The sequence below is a fragment of the Trachinotus anak genome, unplaced genomic scaffold (assembly GCF_046630095.1).
Source record: "Trachinotus anak isolate AG129_WGS33_773 ecotype Australia unplaced genomic scaffold, CSIRO_AGI_Tana_v1 ptg000019l, whole genome shotgun sequence".
Taxonomy (NCBI): domain Eukaryota; kingdom Metazoa; phylum Chordata; class Actinopteri; order Carangiformes; family Carangidae; genus Trachinotus; species Trachinotus anak.
In genome coordinates this window covers 15,785,300-15,806,677 of record NW_027273870.1, presented here as the reverse complement: position 1 = coordinate 15,806,677, position 21,378 = coordinate 15,785,300, and the positions used below count along the sequence as shown (strand labels likewise).

The following is a 21,378-nucleotide window of genomic DNA, read 5'->3' as shown; positions in this document are numbered from 1 at the left end:
ATCTGCGGTTGAGATGAAGACACCAGAACCACCTGCCCTCTGACTGAACTCTTCTCTGGGATTGGACTATCGATGTCCAATCACATTTAGGTGTACAAATTGGGTACAAAATTATACTATTCTACTTCAGTTTCCCACACTGCGTGGGAACTTTAATGGCTGAGTTTTACAGTTTTCTGTTGTATTGGTACACAGATGTTCACGAAAACACTGACTATAACTGGTGTTAGCTGTCGTTACTATTAAATGTCACCTTTGCTGGTGGCACTAGAAGTAGTAAATTTATATTAGTCAATTGTCATACTTTTATACTAACAATTATTTCCGATTTAAATGGATGATTGATAAATCTTTTCTGTTAAGTCCTTAGAATACTTCAAAAACTTCTAAAAAAAAAAACTGTTGTCTGGCCTGCAATGGAAAGTTATTTTATTTAATACAATTCCTAAGTCATGATCATGACTCCAACCCACATTTATATGAGCTTAAATTAGGGTCCAAATGATTTTGAACTTCTAAAGAGTGTTCACAATCATTCTGTTTGTAGTTATAAATCAACCTTTGTAAACCTGTAAAATAAATCTGCACAAGAAATTCAAGTTTCTGCATGTGAAAAACTGTGCTTGTGTTGAAGAGATTTCTATTTGTTAAAAATAGACTGTGAATCAATGACCAATGTTGAGGTTTAACAAAGACACTGGAAAAGAAGAAGTGGTTTTGTCAACATCTGTACTGATACAGAGGAGAACACAACACAGTGTGTGACACTGAAGTAACGAGGTTCAAAAAACTGGCACTTGTCAGTGTCACTGGCTTGGAACGTTTCACGCTGAGTTTTACAGTTCTCTGCTTTGTATCAATACATGTGCATCCACAAAAGCATTTTTTCTTTCACTGTGTCTTAGTTTAACCTCAACACTGATCGTTTCTTCAGTTTTGATTCAGTCTTTTTATTTTAACAAATGCAAATCTCTTTGCCACAAGTTTTCACACGCAGAAATTTCTCATGCAGATTTGTTTTACAAAGGTTGATTTACAACTACAAACTTTAGAATTATCTGTAAACCTTACTTTACAAGCTCAAAATCTTTTTGATCCTAATTTGAGCCCATATAGGGTCTGCACCATTGGCTCCAATGTTAACTGAATACTGAGGAAAACAGGGAGAGGGGCGTTTTTAATATCACTGGGCCTCCCACATTTTTGACACCACAGACAAATATCCAATATTGTTGCATTTGGCAATAGAGTCAACTGCCTTATTTTAGAGGCTGCAGTTGGCCCTTATTGCATTATAGAGGGGTGTGTATGTTGTTTAGCCTACCCTCAATGCCTTGAATATGGTGGACAAAATAGAAGGAAAACAGCAGCACCGGCTGCATCCTTTAAATGATCTCACAGCTGAATCAATACCTCTTAAACAGTTTCAACAGAAACTGAACATTAGAACCTTCATGAATGAGGATTTATTGCAGGACTGTTGTATTAAACTGACTTAGTTTAGGTTCTTGATAAACTGACAGCCACACTGTAGGTATTTACTATTTGTATTGGTTTTGTAAAATATGCTGCTTGGAATTATTGCTAGACTCTGATTTGACCACAGCCATTAGCAATGAATGCACATAAAGCATTTTCCAATCTGTAGGCTATATCCCTGCAGATATGGGTTAAAAGATGTTACCGGCTTGTTTAATCCGCTGACCTGCTCACCCGCAGCCCCCACATTAAAAGGAAAGAGAGAGGGGTGGTGGAGGGGGGGGGGGGGGGGGCAGAGACCCAGACTTGCTCTCATTTTTATTTGCGTGTATGTTTGTAGGCTACATTTGTCACAAACTGGGCTCTTGCAGAGCTAATGCCTCACATTAAAACTGGTTCACACAGACACACCTCCTATCAAAACTGGAGCACTGCATCATTTTACCCTGTGTGCGTGTGTGTGTGTGTGTGTGTGATAAGAGGCGGGATTCTTAGGTAGCTGCTTTTCACAGTGCACAGCATCGAGTGAGCGCACTTGCCCGAGAGGCGGGACTGTGACCCGGTTAAAACAAGCCAGGCTGCTGTCTCCATCGTTTCACATTGGGGGAAGCCTCCGTCTCCCGTGGATAACCCACAATGTCCGACTGCAGAAGACAGTGGAACCGGGAGGATGAGCTGCCGGTGTACCTGGCGGGGCCGATCACCACCGGGCCGAGCCAGCGGAAATCCTACGGGATGTTCAGCTCCGTGGAGGGGGCGTTTGAGAGCAAGACTATAGACTTCGATAACTACGCGGTGGGGAGGAAAGGGAGCCGCACCCCGAGAAGCGGGAGCCAGGAGAGGCTCTTGGACACTGGTGACCCCATCGGTAAAACGCCCAGTGAAGCCCGAGAGGGGTCACTGACCAACTCGCCCGGGGAGGGGGATGACGCACATACCACTGGCGAGGTCAGATATCCATCGGGGAAGGAAAGCCCTGATGGAAAGGTAGGACTGATGATTTTACTCAGTGCTTTTTCCCCTCTCTGTCTGGCTTTCTGGTTGAGATTCTGTTCAACAGGCCTCTCGATAAATAGCCTATAATTTATAAGTGTGGTAGCCTGGCAAACGCATGAGGACCACAGCTGGTGGAGAACAATTGATCCACTTAGGGAAAGAACCAAGAATATTATTTTTTTTATTTTTTTGTCAACTGAAAGTAGCCAATAAACATTCATATTTAGTCAGGAAAAATGTTGTGTTGACTTTGGAAACCCACAACTGTCAATTTCTTGGACAACCCATCAGGAAAGTTATTCTGAGAGAAATGTTTCATTCTGCATAAATGATTAACTTCGTGCTGCATTGCAGTTTGGCCATTTTGGTTTCTCAAATACGTATCTCAAATAGAAGTCGCCAAAAAAATATGCAAATGCAGGCACTTGGAGGGAACCCATAGCCCAGGCGCTGCGTTCAGCCTGTGGTGCTGAATCGGACAGCGGCAGACCGCGGCCTCTCCATGCGTTGTTTTTGCTCTCGCGTCTGCGCCCGTCGTGCAGGGGGTGTGAGGGCGCTCACGTCCCTACCATCTTTATTCTTGATGTCATGCACGCCAGCGGGCAGACGCTCCCTTTCCTGTCTGTCACTGTGCGCGCTCCACGCATCCCGACGCAGCCGCACGGCGGCGGACTCGTCGCTCTTCCTCTTCTCCCACACGGAAACAATAACCGACGCGCGCCGGGGTGAGACAAAGGGGCGCAGAGCGTCACCGTGACCGTGACTGAGTTGACTGCCCGCGGGCAGAGAGACCGAGAGAGCATGTCTGGGACCAGTTACCAGGGGAGGAACAGCCTCCCCCATCTGACGGTAAGAGACCCGACCTGGTCGGCGGCGTTGGCAGTCAGAGGCTCTCCGCTTGTATGCAAATCCCTGCTGCCAATGCCGGCAGAGCAGGGATTAAATTCTTAGTGGGGCGGCAAAGAGCAGAAGGCCCCTGTAGGCTACTGATTCTGATGTGTGAAACAGCAAACCCAAGACATAGGTGACAATTCTGAGTGTCTGTGTGTCAAGTCGAGCGCGTATTCTTGCTCAGGGTTTGACAGTGTTGTGTAATCTCGCCGCCTGTCAGAGGGATTAACTCGGTTGACGGTCGACTCAGGAGTTGCACAGTAAACAATGGTTTGTATAAAACATCACAGAGGTGTGAGCCCGGATTTGAACAAGGATGCATCCCGTTTAGGTTATTTGAAAGCATGTATTCTGCAGAATGCTTATTATCATTCCGCAGTGGGCAATTATTGCCAAACGAATCCAAAGGCAACATATACTCAGGCTGTTGTAGACAGAAAATAACAAAACCCACTGCACTCACGTTTTTTCTGTTGCAAGCATCATTGCTGGCTATAGATGCTGAGAATTCAGCAGGGCTGTCAGCTGCCGTCATCTCTAACCATGGATGATCACTGGTTACCATGGCGACATAACATCTTCCTAATGCTGTTGCCAGGCACCCTCCATGCTGGTTGAGGGTGTGGACATATGGTAGTCTGACAAAAAACGTGCTGGTTTTTTTGTTGTTGTTGTTGTTAATCTGATCATATACAATCAATGCAAATTAGACTTTTAGTCAAATATCAGTATTAGCTGTTATGAACCCCCCCCCCATTACAGCACTGGTGTGGCTATGCATTTCTTTCCACCCTCACCCACTGCACTGTGTCATATTATTGCTATAAGGTCATGGATTACATAACTGATTGTGCAATATATCAAAATGTCAGGATTGAATCCAACCCCTCCTGTACCTCTCCCTCCCCTCCCTCTCTCTCTCTCTGTACTCCTCCTGTGCAGAGTGAGAAGCTGTTGATCAAAGGAGGGCGGGTGGTCAATGATGACCAGTCTCTCTATGCAGATGTCTACATCGAGGATGGGCTCATCAAGTGCGTATATAAGGAGCTAATCATGTTCACCCACTGCAGAGGCAATAGAAACATTGATTTTTTGTGCTATGGATATTTTTTTGTCGATCATGATTTTGCTTCTTCCTTCTCTTTATGTTTTCCATCCTCCACATCCCCTTTTCATCCCCTCTGCTATACTTTCCTGCACCACATCTTTTCCCATCATCTCTCCACCTCCTTGTTCCTGCCTCCCTTTTATTCCTCCCCTATTGCTTCTTAATGTATGTGATCTTGGCAGGCAGTTGGGGGAGAATCTGGTTGTTCCAGGGGGTGTCAAGGTGATCGAGGCTAATGGCCGTATGGTGATACCAGGGGGGATAGATGTCAACACCTGTCTAATGAAGCCCTATCTGGGCACACAGCCTGTTGATGATTTCCTCCAGGGCACAAAGGCTGCACTTGCTGGAGGCACTACAATGATCAGTGAGTGTGGATGCCTAGATGCATGCAGCATACAATACACTGATTATGTCATGATGTTTGCGCTCTTTCCATCTTAACCATTGACCTCTCTCGCCTCTCAGTTGACCATGTGACCCCCCAGCCTGGGGACAGCCTGCTGGAGGCATTTGAACGCTGGCAGGAGGCTGCTGATAAGAAGGCATGCTGTGACTACTCTCTGCATGTAGACATCCCCCAGTGGAATGAGGCTGTTAAAGATGAGCTGGAGCTGCTGGTACAGGAGAAAGGTACATCAGGTTTTAGTTTTTCTATAATATTTCAGAACTGTCACTGCTGTAGTTCTTGTTTCTGCTCCACGTTCATCCCCGTTTTGGACCCACTGCACAAGAACAATCGGGACAGATTTAGAAACAATTTGGCCAAGTGCTGAATCCTCTTATAGCGAAGGCGCAGCCGAAAGCCATTGTTCTCATCATGGCGCTGCCATGGTGGCAGTGTATAAATTTTGCTTGTAATCGGTTTTAAGTAAAAAATCACTTTTCTTTTGGGACAGCTACAAAACAATGCAGTAACAGAGCCAAGGCAGCTGCTTGTGTGACCAATTTTCCTTCAGAAATAGAGTTGAAATTATTGCTCTGCATGTATATGCATGTATATGCAACATATATGCATGCATAGTTTCCCTTAATCACTTTCTTCTCATGAGTACATTGTTTCTTTCCCCTGTTGTAAGGTATCAACTCCTTCCAAGTGTACATGGCTTATAAGGATGTATACCAGATGTCAGATTCAGAGGTATGTTTCAAAAATCACTCCTTCCACTAATCAATAACACTGCACTAATTTCTTGATGTAAGCCTCTAACTTTATGTTCTTTCCTTTCACTATTAATCTCTTTTTTGTTCTTCGGACTCCTCCTCCTCTCAGCTCTATGAGGCTTTCTCCTTCCTGAAGCAGCTGGGTGCTGTGGTGTTAGTTCATGCTGAAAATGGAGACCTGATTGCTCAGGTAAGTGGTCCATTACCTCTTCTATTTTTTTTGTCTCTTTGTGGCAACTGACAACCTATACCTCTTGCAGAACCATCGCAACCGGTCAGTGTATTTACTCAGCCTCCAGACACAGCAGTTTACTGTGGTAAAATAACCAACAGCATATAATGGCTGAACTAAATCATGACCAGTCATCTACCTTTTGTAGTCCTCCACTGCAGTGAAATACATTTTTGTTGCATAACTCTCCAGCTCTCAGAGGGAGAAAGGATTAATGCTGCTGCTGCTGCAGCTGCAGCTGAGAATGACAGGTTTATCTTAGGCCACCATTACTGTTGACCATTATTGTACTAATGATGATGTAATGGTGATTAAAATGGTGAAGGTGCTGATAATGCTGACAGCAGTGATGAATAATGGTAGTCGTGGTCATGGCGATGATGGTCCTGCTTGAGCGGGAAATTATGGTGAAAACCATGATGTATTGTGGAGATGAATGAGGGTAATGAATGATAATGGGCGCGCTGATGAACGATAATGATATACTTGTTAACCTGTAATGGAAATAGGTATCTGGGTGATGAAAAACCAGCAGAGGTACCAACCATTTTGAAAACAAATAGTGGAACGAGAAAAGGAAGGGGTGGGGGCGTCTGGTTTTCATCCTCATTTCTCTGTGCTCCAGACAGCGCTGTCAGAGGCACAGCGGCTGAAGCCAGCACAAGCTCCCCACGGAGCACTGGCATTTTAGGATTACAATACACACTTCATGTTCTTTGATAGTGTGACAGACCATGAGATTTACATTTCACAGCCAAGTAAAGGCGTTGAAGTGTGAGTCTTGTGTGTAAAACATGACTTGACAGTTACTGTAGGTAATGCTGACAGTTACTGTACTGTGTAGGAAGATAATCATGTAACCCTTTCCATCTGCGTTTTAGGAACAGAGAAAAATCCTCGGAATGGGAATCACCGGACCCGAAGGACATCCTCTGAGTCGTCCTGAAGAGGTGATTTTCAAACACCCTCACTGTCCAAGTAGCCATCCTTCATTGTATTAGTTTTAACAATTCCTCACTTCCTTTCTATGCAGCTGGAGGCTGAGGCGGTGTTTCGTGCCATCACTCTTGGTAATCGGGTGAACTGCCCCGTCTACATCACCAAGGTGATGAGCAAGAGTGCAGCTGACACTATCACCCAGGCCCGGAGGAAAGGTCAGCCTCTTTTTTTTCCTTCCTACCTTTTTTAAATTTTGCTCATCAGGTTTGAATCATTTCATATATCTTATTTTCTTTGAATGACTCTTCCTGTGTGCACTGACATGTTATGCTCATAGTCTGAACTTTATTGTCCTATCTTCCTATCCAGGTTCTGTAGTTTTTGGGGAGCCAATTACAGCTAGCCTGGCCACTGATGGCTCTCACTATTGGAGCAAGAACTGGGCCAAAGCGGCTGCTTATGTGACCTCTCCTCCTCTGAGTCCTGATCCAACAACTCCAGACCATCTCCACACACTCCTGGCCTGGTACGTCTTGAACCTTTTCAGCAAACAATAAACTCCCCAGTGTTTTACAATAAGCAATGACAACCTTTGAGGAAACCTGATAAAATATGTGGCCTACAGTATATTGCATAAACACTAAACATGTAAAAACTTTTCTAATTAATGCAGAGTGAGGACAGACAAAGTGCTTAATTTTGCTATAACCTCTGCACAAAGTTAAATGCAAATCAGCCGGATGTCACCAAAGGAGACACCAACAAGGATCTAACTTTCACTGTTTGCCCCTAGATATTCGCTTGGTATTCATGCCACAGACAACTGCTAGTGTAATACACAATGTCAGCCCACCGTTTCTGAAAAAGAAAAACAGATGGAGAGAAGGTGAGGGTGTATGTATAAGGAGAGCATCGGTGGAAAAAAGGGTGAGGGAAACTTAATGGTGGATAAAGGACTGTATTCATTTTGAAGCAACTTTAAGCTTATAATGTGAAATATATTATGATGATGGTAAGTTCAGCTGTAATTCATTAGTATCACAGACAGGGATAAAGTGCCCCACACCAAAGCCACCTCACTTCTTACCTCAGACCTACACTCACACTCACACACAGACAAAATACACAGACAATTCTGCTGTACACTTTTGACTGTCCCCGATTCCATAAATAGCACAGGAACTAGAATCCTTCATCATCTGTTGCCTTGGCTACCAAGTGCCTCCCTGCTCCTTCTCATCCTCCTCCTCCTCAGTGCCCTCCACACCCCCCGCTCCTCCAGCCTTCGTCTGCAACTCCAGCTTCTCAAGGCGGGTCCGTGCTGTCACGCCAGTGGTGTGATCCTGCTGTTGTCTTTGAGCTTCTGTTGAAGCGACAGGGTGTATTTTTCAGTTTTTTTTTTTTGCAGTGATGTGAACAAAAGAACAACACTTTCTCTCACATTTCAGCAAGGCCCATTATTTCCATAATGAGCACTGTCTTGGCATTGGGGCAATGATCCCACAGCTCCCTATCATGGAGTAATCACTGTAATTAACAAATGAATAAAAGGCCTTGGATGAGAAATGATTATAATGATAGCTCTTTATCAGTCAAATTCAGCTCCTTGTGTGCTAGCAGGTAAAGTGAGGAAACGCTATGATGCTTTTTGGAAACACAGTGAATCTTTGTGTGCTCTTGTTAATGCTTAGGGCAGTGGTACTGCAGCTGTGATGCACTATTCTGGATGGTTCAGCTGGCTGGTTTTTCTGCCCCAGGCCACAGCATGACTTGTAGTTTAACTCACATGCTCACTGAGGACACCTGGTGGCTAATAGAAGAAGTGTCTCTTTGTGTTTATCATTATTGCTTTAATGTGAATTTTTTCTTAGATTTTTGTAGCTAAATATCCTTTAAATGAGCACCTCATCATAGAGTGTGAGCTGTATTCAGCAGTTCAAGACATTTAAAAATTCTGCAGAGAATAATAGAACATTTGACAGCTTCATAACTGCAGGGTTAAGGGTATGCTGATAATTTTGTAACTTTTTTTTTTTTTTTTTTTTGGCCTTGATGCAGTGGGGACCTGCAGGTGGTAGGCAGTGCTCACTGCGCGTATAGCACTTCCCAGAAAGCAATTGGTAAAGATGACTTCACCCTCATCCCAGAGGGAACAAACGGAGTGGAGGAAAGAATGGGTTTTGTCTGGGACAAGGCCGTGGTGAGCAATGAGTGTGTGTGTGTGTGTGTGTGTGTTTGCGTCTTGTGTGTAGCTTTGAGTGTGAGTTTTGTCGTCTACCAATTTAAACAGCCATCTATCTGTCTCTCAGGCTATGGGGAAGATGGATGAGAACCAGTTTGTGGCAGTCACATCTACCAACGCTGCTAAAATCTTCAATCTATACCCACGTAAGGGCCGGATAGCGGTGGGCTCTGACGCTGACATTGTCATCTGGGACCCTGACAGCATCAAAACTATCATGGCCAAACTCCAGCAGTCGGTGAGGACAAAAAGAAAATACTGCACAGGGAAAGGAAAGATGAGAGAAAAGGGAGGATGGTTAAATCGGCAGCTGAGGGAGAAATGCTGCTGGAGGGAAGGTTTCATATGGAAGACTGCAAAGTGTGAAAAAAAAAACAAAAAAAAAACAAGTGAAAGATCATGAGGGTGAAGAGAAACCTGAAATCTAATTGTAAGTGATATTCAGTCAAGTCTGGGATTACTGTGTACAGTGTGATGCCTCATTGCATGAGTGCAGTGGGATCAGAAGAATGCATGCATCACTGTCAAATTAATTGAGACTATATGTTTAAAGGAAGCTGAAATGCCATTTGACAAGTGAATATGAGATTTATCTTTTAAAGGGACAATTCACTCACAAAGTATTTCTACTACCTTCTAAACAATGGTTGGGTGTGGAATTTTGTATTGTCAAAATGACACTGAAAATAACCATCTCTTCAAAAGAAAGCAGTTCCAGTGAAAAATGTTCACAGTGAGAACTGCGGATTATTGGAACCCTGATGTTTTAATCCTTAAAGCACCACAAATGAAACTTCACCCACTTTGTGTTGGGGTGGTAGCAGATACCTCAGAGATGAGATACCTATTCTTTGTCTCTTTGCTTTACTCCCTTTTTCCACTTTCTTGTCTTGTATGCTTTATGTGTGTCCACACACAGGCTTCAGAGTACAATATCTTTGAGGGGCTGGAGTGTCATGGAGGTCCAGCGCTGGTGCTGAGTCAAGGCCACGTGGTTTATGAGGAAGGCAAGCTGCAGGCTCAGCAGGGCACCGGTCGATTTATTCCCCGCAAGCCCTTTCCAGACTATGCTTACCAGCGCGTTAAGTTCAGGAACCAGGTACAGAACATGGATGATACACACCAATGGCAGTATTAAAAATGGGACATTAACTTATTAATTAATTAATATTAGATGGGCTCTCAACATCCAGTGTTGGCTTTCCATCTAGTGGCACAATTTATTCTCTTAGTTGTCATAGAACATGCTTAAAAATACATATCAAGAACACATACATAAGTGTGATTTCGTTTGGTATTCCAGTATATTTATAAAATGCAATATAAGGCTATATTCAGCATTGGATGATGAAGTCCTTGACTTATTTCCATTGCTGTCCCTGGTGTTTTTCTGATGCATCAACCTTCAATGACAGGCGGTAGGTGTACTAAAAAGTGTGGTTTGTCTTTGTGTCTCTGTGTCTTCTGTCCAGGTGAAGGGGAAACAGGGTGTTACTCGTGGGATGTATGATGGCCCTGTGTATGATGTCGTTCCTACCCCCAAATACATTACTCCCGCTCCGTCTGCCAAAAGTTCACCCACCTCTCACCAACCACCACCAATACGCAATCTACACCAGTCCAACTTCAGCCTATCAGGTAACGTGCCTTTACGCGAGATGGAACATAAAAATCAAGATGCATTAAATGACACATGGTGGGATTGTATAGGAAATATTGCTTACCAGATTAATTTTAAGTACATTAATCTAATATTTGAATTTTGTCTCTATTTTTCTCAGGGGCACAGATTGACGACAATGTCCCTCGTCGGTCTGGCCACCGTATTGTAGCACCCCCCGGTGGTCGCTCCAACATCACCAGCCTTGGTTGAACACTCGACTGTGCGCTAAGTGTGGTTGTTGCGGGGTTTCACCTCCTGAGTGTGTGTGAGTGTATGTGTATGACTGAGAGTGTGAGCACACGGGCATGAATGAATACCTTTGTATTTTTTTGGTACAACGGTGACACGCTCTTTTTAGACCATTATGATTTTATCAGTTTGCCTTGAGTCCATGGTCACTGAGAAGAAGCACATATATACTTCCAATAAAGTAAGAGTGTGATTTACAATCAACCAGGTCATTCAGAAATATGAAAAAACTCACAGACTCACGATCGGGGCACTCACACACACACACATACACACACACACACACACACAGATCTGGTGTTGGACCCCCTCCAAGCACCTAAATGTGACCCCAGTAATATGTCATAATGTTGTTGTCTCCTTTCCTGTGAGCATGACTTCCTCCTTAATGTTCCTCACGTCCCCACGTCTCACTGTGTGAGTCTGCTCAGACATGGTGCTCCTGTCCATCCCTCTGGTGGACAGCTGAAGAAATAACAGATTTCTCCTGCATCTGGTTTTCAACATCTTAGAAATATTTGTTTCAATGTGACTCAAGTGGATCAGTTATACATATTGCATGGACACATCTTTAGATTTTGCACTACCTGTGGTTTATTGTTACAATGGAGGAACACTTAAAATTGTACTGAAGGCACATTTGTTTCGAACAGCACAATCATACAGTATCCTTATATTGGTAAATGTCTGCTTTGAACACATACAGCAATTACATTCACTGTGGGTAGAGCCAGTTGTTACCAGGTTGAAAACACATTCATTCATTTTAACATTATTGTGAACTTCAATAAAAGCAATGCAACTTCCAGTCCACCATCAGATATTATATGCAAATGTGTCAATAATCTCCTATAAAGTGTTAAGTAGATGAGCAGTCGAAACAAACACAAAAGCAGCTGTGGAGTGCTAAATGCGTTTTTAGATTGCTTTACCTACACATTAGCATTTCACAGTGAGAGACTTTATGTGTGTGCTAGTTTTCTGCCAATCTCTCATGCCAGAAATAGATCTTTGTTGTAATAACATGCACAACTCACTGCTGTAAAAGGGCTTCAGCTCTCGCCACCACTCTATCAAACTTCACTGAGAATCTTTTTAAGCTGTTTTTATTTGATTGTGTCAATTCTGGATGTTTTGGTACAGTTAGTGTTTCTATGCCGCTGTTTTTGTTGCTGTTGTCTGGTGTCTCCAATGGAACCACTAATGATCAATAAAGACTTGACTGTTGTCAAAAATGATGGAAAAACATTCTTGAGAGTTTGATACTAACTTAATATGTTAATATTATGTCTAACTGACTGCAACTATAATTCAAGTACTTTCTCATACAATGTCTTTGTTTTTGTCTGCTGCATTTCTGTGGCATGATTAATTTGTGCCTATAATTTGTGCCAATTTAAATTGGTGTTTCAGTTAAGACAATATGGGTTCAAACACACACACCAGGAATTGTTAACACAGCCATGCAGGTGAGACCCAATAATATGATGGTAACCTGAAGCAGGATTTCTACTGTAATAAAGAATCTGGCTTATTTTAATTTACTGCATTATATTTTCTTTTAGGGAGGCGAAGAGTTACTGGGCCCAATCTTTTTTAAGGGTGACTCGTGACCACATGGACTGACAATTATCCTATGAAGATTTGTACACCTTCACAAGTGGCTGCTAGGCTGAACACCAGAAGCAGAGAATAAATGGCCTGTTCTCCAGTGACCCATCCAGCTGTGAGGGAATAATAGCACAATTAAGGACAGTCCCACCCAGAGCTGAGATTGAGCAATACTGGAAGGACCAATGGGAGAAAGAGGCATTACACAGCCCCAATACTGAAGTGCGTGGTGCTGCACCCAAGAGCACACCAAAGCAGAACAAGAACCTGTTAACATCACAAGCGCAGACATTCAAGAACAATTTCAGACATGAAGAGCCGGACAGGACCTGGCATGATCCGCTCCATCCAGCACTCCATGATCACTTGGCAGCACAAATGAGTGAGATGGCAAAACAACATGCACCCACCCAGATTTGCCAATAACCTGCCTCTTCACAACATAGACGCTCCCCTCAGGGACACCAGAGTAAACACATGAGCAAAGCTCAGGAGGCCATTGGGAGCAACACCAGAGGGTCAAAGCTCTACTGGAGAGAGTGAATGACGCTCACCTGCCAGAGGGCGGTGCTAATGCTCCAAAAAGCTGTTTGCCAACTGTCAAAAAACATCAGAAGAAGGTCTGAGTTTTATGGTGACGCTCAACAAGGCACAAGAACACAGCTTCTGGTACCGCTGACGTAAGTTTATATGAACATTCGAAGAAAGACTTAAATGAACAAATCAGTGCAACGAATTTGAAATGACACATTGAGTTAAAGCATCAGACCAGTCCAATGAAATGTCTGCAAGTGAATCATTGATCACAAGAAATCATGAAGAAAAGGTAAGACAATGACCCAACAGCTGCAAAGTTACAAACTCACAGCATATACACATACACAACCATATACTCTCACTTCTCAGTAAAATAGTTTGACAAATTAATTATGTATTTTGTTTGTGCACATGAAAAAGGTCTTTTTTGTGTCCAGATTTTATGAAATATAGAAATTGTCCTTCTTTGCTTTGCGAGTATGAATGATCAAGACACTACAGCGCCTCTGGCCATAACCTAGTAGCTATATTATTAACACACAGAGATGTGTTGATAATGCGGCCTGAGGGTGCTAATGTCAGTCAGAGCAGCCAGTTAAAAGTTCAAATTTACTTACAGAGGCAACAGAAGTCCAAAAAGCAGGCTGGGGGTTCATTACATGCAAAAACTGGCAGTCAGGGGAAAAATGGCTTTAGGACATACTACACAATCTGGTGTGAAACGGGGAAATGGGCTGGTATAAATGCTTACAGAGCTGAGGAAGGGTTCGAGAGTGGGTGTGGTATTCAGCTGACAGGGAGTGGCAGAAACATTGGTGGTGTGTCTCAAATCGGATACTTCAGTCTTTATACTCACATGTTGTACACTGTGTACACACTATACTCTGTGGCGTAGTGTGTGAATTCTGACAGGGTAGTGTGGTCCCAAATCATCGTGCACTCACTGGAAACGACAATTACAACATGTGATTGTGATTGTCGCCTGCCAAAACGTCTGGTGGTTGCTTTGCTCACTTGACTTGAAAGTAAACCAAAGTTTGAAAATGCGCTGGTGGTCGCTACCCTTCCACATCCAGTGGTTTAACTGAAAGTATGCTTCCTCTTATACTTCAAGACCTGTGACATCACGGTTGGGTGTGGTTACAGGTGCGACACACAACACCTCTCACCGCACCCAACCACATCTATCAGTGGCACTGCATGTTGTCAGCTGCGAAACAGGCCTGAAACTTTCAACCACAGAGGGGCAGCAAAACACTGCTTTTCAGTCTGGCATTAAGTAACTCTTTCACAAGTGGCTGGTGCTGTGATACAAAGATTTCAACAAACTACCTTCCAGATTGATTGTAATGATGTTTGTCTATAGTGCAGTTGGTCTGTGCCACTATCAAACTGTCTAGAAAACTAAAAAATAATCAATTTTTCAATTTCGACAAGGTTTGCTCTGTTCAGGCTTCAGAGAAAATCAACCCCACTGTGTTTGACCACCTTATCTTCTCTGATCCACAAAAAAGCTCACAGGCAAACTGTCTTCAGTGAAATTAAAATCTCAGTCTCTAAGTGGCATTAGTGAAACTTTATAACAAGCCTTGCATTATAAAACTCGTTACATGCTGCAGTTGTCGGCTTGTTGTCACCTTGAAAATGCTTTCACTCCCAGTGTGTCACAATGCTGTTATTCTACATCTGTAGTATATCTACACCCATCTGTGGTCCCAGAGGAATGTCTACTTTCAGTATAGTCCTTGACAATAACAACTAATTTACTTCACTTAATTTTCACATTTCATCTGGTGAAGATTAGCATCACTTGTTCTAGTTTTCTCAAAGGAACACTCTTTAGTGAATGAGCTTGTTTGAAATTGTGTGTGTGTGTGTTTTTTTTTTTAATTGACATCCTCATGCGATAGTTGCATAAATATTATAAGCATCACATTCAAATGCTTTCATAAACTCTGACTCGCTTAAAAGTTTATTTGCTGTAGTTTCTCTAATAAGATTCTCCACATTATATTATATTCTTATATACATATACTTTACACACACATATATATATATATATATATATATATACTATACACCAGGCAGGGAAGTACTACATGAAAATTACTACACAGACAGATCAGATATGCAATTTCTATTACACCCATAATGATTGATACATTATGCATTTCTTCCAAGCATTATCTTGAGATGCAGTGCGGTGCAATTTGCAGTGCTAACCCATACTATATAATCATAAAAGTCTGTACGATCACAAAGATTCTCAGATTACCCAAATAGAAATAGAAGAGAATTTGAATTGCCATATGTTGTAGACAGGGGAGTTCTGTAACATTGGCAAAATGTTCTAATGTGAAGTGGAATAATAGCAGCACAGATTTTAGTGTTTCTAAAGTTATGTGATCTTCTGAAACCGAGTCTTCCAACTTCATGTGTTTTTTATTTATAACATAGAGACTCTACATATAAATTGAACATTTTCTGGCTTCTGCTGAAGATGAACTGATTCCAGACAACATCACCTTCACAGAGACCAACAGAGACCTGCATGCTGCCGCTGCCATCTGCTTGGGGAGCCAACCAAAGGGATGTAATATTGAGCTTGTGAGAGTGAAATTATGCAAGTCTTCCACTTTCTGCAATAGGTCATGAAATCACAGAAACTGAAAACATTTGCTCTGTGTATGTGTGTGTGTTGTGTACTGAACAGGTGCCATAACAATACAGAGACTCTCCATCCCTTGAAAGGGTGCAGGCTGCTGTTTGGTAATAACAGGGGATTGACTGGATCCAGGCAAATTACTGAGCCAGCTGTGCTGTTCCTCTAACACTGATGGTCCCTCTGGTCCCTGCTGTGCATATCTGAGCTACATCCAGTTACTGTGCAATAAACAAAAAAAATATCTCTCTTCTGAATGCAATAAAAAAACAACAACAATAAGGCAGCAATTCAGTAGTACTTTCTAATGTCTGTTGGCCTACTGTATATATTTAATGTATTTGATAGCAATTTCAGAAGTGTATAACATGGGACATTGATCATTCACTGTCATCCGTACATTTCTGATTCATTTCAGGCATGGACAACAATGTTTAAGGTACTGCTTTTCCTACATGATTACACTGGACATCATCACATGTTTTTACCTGACAAATTTAGGCTACAAGTATAGGCTACTTAGCTGCAGGCTATGAACAAAACGATAGTGCTGTGAAGCTGACAAATTAACTCACTGGGGAGACCTGTCGAAACTGCTGCATGACTGTCAAGGTTGTAACACCCACTTTTGTCCAGTTGATGTCCATATTGAGCTTTGTTGTAAGGTCAAGCCTGTTCTCGAATCAGGCCTGAGTCAGACTGATGTAGATTCATTTGAAGTTTATAAAAACTTTGCCCCAGCCCATCCACAAGATGGTGAGACTCAAGGTCAAGGTTCAAAGAGGAAGTTTTATATGTTAGCATCAAGGTTGTAGCAGAAGTAAACTAAACTGTTACAAAAATCTCTCAACATCCCTTATCAAAAAATACAAAAAGAAAAAAAGAAAAGAAAAGAAAAAATGAAAGTGTAATCTACTAATATATACAAGTAATTACATGTTTTAAATTTATAGTCTTGAGGTTCCTAATACCTACCCACAAATCACTACTGTCACAACTGCCACTTGGAGCTGTCAATTATCTACACGCAAGAAAGACAGTTTCATTATTAGTAGACAAACTGCAGAACAGGTGAGGGGCTGAGCACTCACTGAGTTAAAGAACAAGAGAGTGGGGCCACAGAGGGATCTTTGTCTCTGGTCTTTTAGAAACCAGCTGTTGGCCAGTCAGCAGATGAAACACGCCTCTGCAATCACTTCAAACTGCAAAATCACACATAACCACCTGCAGGTCATCAGCCACACACACACACATGCATGCACCCCGCACACACACACACACACAAGTCTTTATTACTTTCTGAGGTCCATAGTCTCAGTGTCTCATCTGTGAGGACAGAGAATTACACTTCTACACTAAAATAACCTGCTATAGAAATAGGAAGTTTTGAGTTTCTGTCGATTTTTGTTTGACATGGTGACTTTCAGTAAGCAGCAAGTTTTGATGTTGGCCTTGTCAGCCACAGTATAAAATCCCAGGAACATTACATAAAAACTGAGCAGGCAGACATGTCAATCTGGACTGGTTTCATTAATCCCCACCAGTTTACAGTGAGCAAATGCTAATTTAACTCAGAAGATGGGTCATTTTTTGCTGTTGAGTAAAAATTCATTAAATTGTTTCTTTATTTTCAATCTTTGAGAAAGACAGCATATAAATGTGTTTACTTAAAATTTAATGGTAACAGTGATATAACATATTTTTGCATTTCCGAGGTTTCTGGCTCATATTTCTTCTCAACATATGCTGCATTGCATATTTTCTCCCCCATCAATCCATCATAATAATTCCAGCTGATATACTGACTGTCATGGCAGCCCATGTTTAGTAGAGTATGTTGCTTTCTTTTGAATGTAATTATTTAATTTCCTGCATATATTTTTCTGTGTTTTTGTGTTGCCAAAGTCAACCAGAATGAACTAGAAACTTCAACCTTCCTTGATCTCTTCCACCGAAAAAAAAACTCCATGGCTTGTACATCTGCATGCTTGAAAATAAAGATGGCCCAACACTGTTGACAATTCTCACTTATGCAGTATCAGAAAGTTAAAAAAAAGTGAAATAGCACACACAAACCTTAATTAGGTCCATGCAGTTATCACACATTACAGTAAAAGCAATGTGACAATTAAGCCTCCAGCGCATAATTGCTGAACAACTATGTTTTATGTAATTTAGGAATTAATGATGTAAAAAAAAAAGAACCTAAAAAGTAATTTTTGTAATATTACCAATTTTTTTATGATTTACATACATACATTTTCAATTAAATGTTTTTGTTTGTGTGGTCAAAAGCTCCAGAAGATCCATACATTTCTCTTCCTTCTAAAGCATATGCTTTCATACAAAATCTTTTTGTATATGTGGTATTTCCTGCTATTCTACCAAGAGTGCTGATGGCACAGCTTTGATGAGTTCAGGCTGATGTGACCATGAAAAGATGAATAGACATAAATGACAGCCTACGGAGGAACACAGGGAGGATCAAATCTCACATCAGCCGCCTGGCATATCAGCGAGAAAGAATGTTTACAGCTCTGCTGTAAGGTTTTTCCTGAACAGAGGAACATTGCACTCTGACAGAATTTATCACATCTGCAATGCTTTATGCTCAGCTGTATTGATGCTGAATGTTTCTTTGGTGTTGGAAGGTTGCTGCACCCCGCTATCGATGTCAACTGACTGGACATCAGACAGGAGAAGCACAAATGTGTAAGATTGGGAAATTTCAACATATTCCACAATTATGTCTTCCCATTTTGAAGCCACGAGCCCAGGGTTCTCTCTCTCTGCATGTAAAGGCAACTTAAAGGCAGTACACTTCAGCTTGCTTTCGCCCAGAAAGAGAATCTGTTGAAGCCCTTGAAACCAACTGAAAAACTCCTGATGTCATTTGATATATTGGACAGTGTGTGAGAAGGGTTAAAATTCTGGGGTATATTTCATCAGGCATCTCCTTGGCAACATTTCCTCTGTCTTTATAAAATCAATAGAATGCACGTCCGCTGGGTCCATCCCTGGAATTTAATTAAGAGTTCAAAGAAACTGATGTCCCTTTTTTTTTTTTGCAGTGCAGACAACTCTTTGTCCGTTTATCTGGGGAAACAATGTGATTTATTTACACAGACTTTTATGGTTGCCACTTATATAGATGACTTATGAGTACAAGTAGATTGCTATTATACCTGATGCTTTTGATGTCTCAAAGACGGTTGCTAATACCTTTTACGGTGGTTTAATGATTTTCTTTTATGTGTGTTTTTATGACTTTATTGCAGGCTGCAGAACAATTGGTCCTTTGGGGATGGTAATGTCTTGACCGTTTTTTCCTGAAGACCTAAAACTGTGGTCAGTAATTCTTTTCTTTTTTTTTTTTTTTAAAAGAGATTTTTATTGGATGTGACACATGCTGGCATTTTAATACAAGTGATTATACTAATTGCAGATAATGAGGATACAAAATTATATGGCTTCAGAATCCATGAACTCACATTTCAACTAAACCCTACATCAAATGTGAAATTGTTATAAGTCATTAGCCTAGGAAAACACAATAAACTGAAAAACTGTTTCAATCCTTTCCTCAAACAGTACAATTCATACAACCTGTGATGTGAATATTAAGTTGTAATTGTTTGAGAAATCAAATTAGTAGGCTACAGTGGATCTGCATTAAGTGAATAGCCCGTGACTAGTAAAGAGTGAAGCCAAACTTCCTGGCCTGTTAAATTGGAAAACAGAGTAGAGTTTGCTATGTGGTTGTTTTGATGATGATAGTGAGTAATCAAACACTAAAATGAGCTTGGTTTGTTGATATTATCTGCACTGGTGGTTTTACTGCACATGAAATAAGTGATTCAAATAGATTCAAAATTGGAACTGTCTAGAAAGCTGTTCTTTATCTTATTGGTGTATGGTTGTGGTATATAACATCCAAACCATTCACAAAGGCACAGCTTCACTTTTTTACACTTCTGAATTACACCATCAGTAAATGTATTATCCACCTATTAGAGATTTTATATCTGATATGACACACATTGTGAAATATGAAGAGCCTTCCATTCACACGATCATTTCTCAGATTGTGTCACATTGAATCTTTTATAGAAGAATAAGCACAAGAGGCCACATTCACAGCTATAAATTAAACTGGCAGGTGTATCGTCTAGCTGTCGGCTCAAAAGAAATGGCTCTTGAACTGAATATGCAAATAAATGTATTTGTAGCTCGTCAGTATGGGTTGTAGTTTCTGATGTATCTTTAGAGAGACTGATTTCTTGACCTTTACTCATCTATCTGTCACTATAACTAACATGTATTTGAAACAAATGAAAACAGCTCATTACAGAATGATAGTATGTGCTGCCAGAAAACCGGTAAGTAATGCTGATATATGACCACATGGTGTCAGTGTTGCATACTGGACAAATGAAAATACAGATTACAAGCTTTTTTTTCTTGACATTTTGAGTGTTTCACACTAATCTTTGCTGCAGTTAACACCTCCGAAGCATTTTCTGATAAGTCTGAGTACAAATTGCCCTCTACATTTTAAAAGTTTTCTGACAGCAGGACCCTGTTTAGAAAATTCACCTTCCAAAGATAAAGCTGATGGATGGAGTCATATTCTAGTGATATTCTAAAAATGTATTTGGATATCAGCCAGGCCAGCCAGGTGCAAATTCACATCACACATAAAAGTAAGGTGACAAGGTGACATTCTGCTAAATGGGAGGATTTTGGTTCTGTTGGTTGGGCATGAGTACTGTTTAACAATTGAGTCTGACAGTTCATTTTCGACCTTGGAAACAGCAGGTAACTTAACAATCTCCACTTAACTTGTTCACCTGTTCTGGAGCTTCTGACTGCACCATAATGGAAAGTTCCTGAACAAGTTGGTAAGTGGACCTTGAATGTAGGCAGTTTTGTCAACAGTTAAGCAATGTGGTACTATTTGAATAAGGCACCTTTTTTTGTTTTTAAAGAGATGATTCACTGGAATGGGAATTGGCAATTTTTGGACCCCACTGTAAACATTAGTAAGGCATATTAAGAGTCAAATGTTTCTAATTTCCTAATACGCCATCAGCAAAAGTCACCTGCAATTATAAACGTTAATAGATAATTAATAAAGAGTTCTTTTACAATCTATCAAGTCTACAGCTGTCAGTGTTAATTAACTGTTAATTAATGGATTGTAGTCCATATGCCCTGGAGCCCTTTTCCAGAGGGGTCACGAAGTCCATTAGACGGGCCCTTCTTGATGAATTAAAGAGCTAGGTAAACCACAAAGCAAGGATCATGCTGAGTGAGGATTTCCTACAACCTAGCAACCCAAAAATTGTTCTTATTTATAGATAAAAACTGCCTATATGGCACTGGGAAATGATTTATTAACATTAATAGTGTCATTAATTACAGAAAACAATTTATAATGCTGCCTCTTTAGAAAGTATAAGTACTTATGTGTGTGGACTGGTTGGCATTAACAGGTCATCTCAAACTGATACTCTGGAAGAAAATATTGCAAATGCCTTCTTTGTGGCCCCAGCTATTGTAACTGTGTAGAACATAACCTTCAAAAAGTTAACAGACAACCAAG

General features: G+C 41.3%; 1 protein-coding gene across 2 annotated transcripts; it reads left to right on the top strand.

Moving 5' to 3' along the window:
* Positions 1-1,962: 1,962 nt before the first annotated feature.
* Positions 1,963-12,211, top strand: crmp1 (collapsin response mediator protein 1). Of its 2 annotated transcripts, none has more exons than XM_071504005.1 (14): positions 1,963-2,466; positions 4,309-4,397; positions 4,657-4,841; positions 4,943-5,107; positions 5,554-5,615; positions 5,748-5,828; positions 6,752-6,820; positions 6,904-7,024; positions 7,179-7,335; positions 8,868-9,009; positions 9,119-9,289; positions 9,971-10,150; positions 10,524-10,689; positions 10,833-12,211. In XM_071504005.1, exons 1-14 carry the CDS (start codon positions 2,116-2,118, stop codon positions 10,922-10,924), a joined length of 2,031 nt encoding a protein of 676 aa, XP_071360106.1. In that variant the 5' UTR covers positions 1,963-2,115; the 3' UTR covers positions 10,925-12,211. The 2 variants fall into 2 exon arrangements, with proteins under 2 accessions (XP_071360106.1, XP_071360107.1); XM_071504006.1 differs by lacking the exon at positions 1,963-2,466 and adding an exon at positions 3,107-3,324.
* The last annotated feature ends 9,167 nt before the right edge of the window (positions 12,212-21,378 follow it).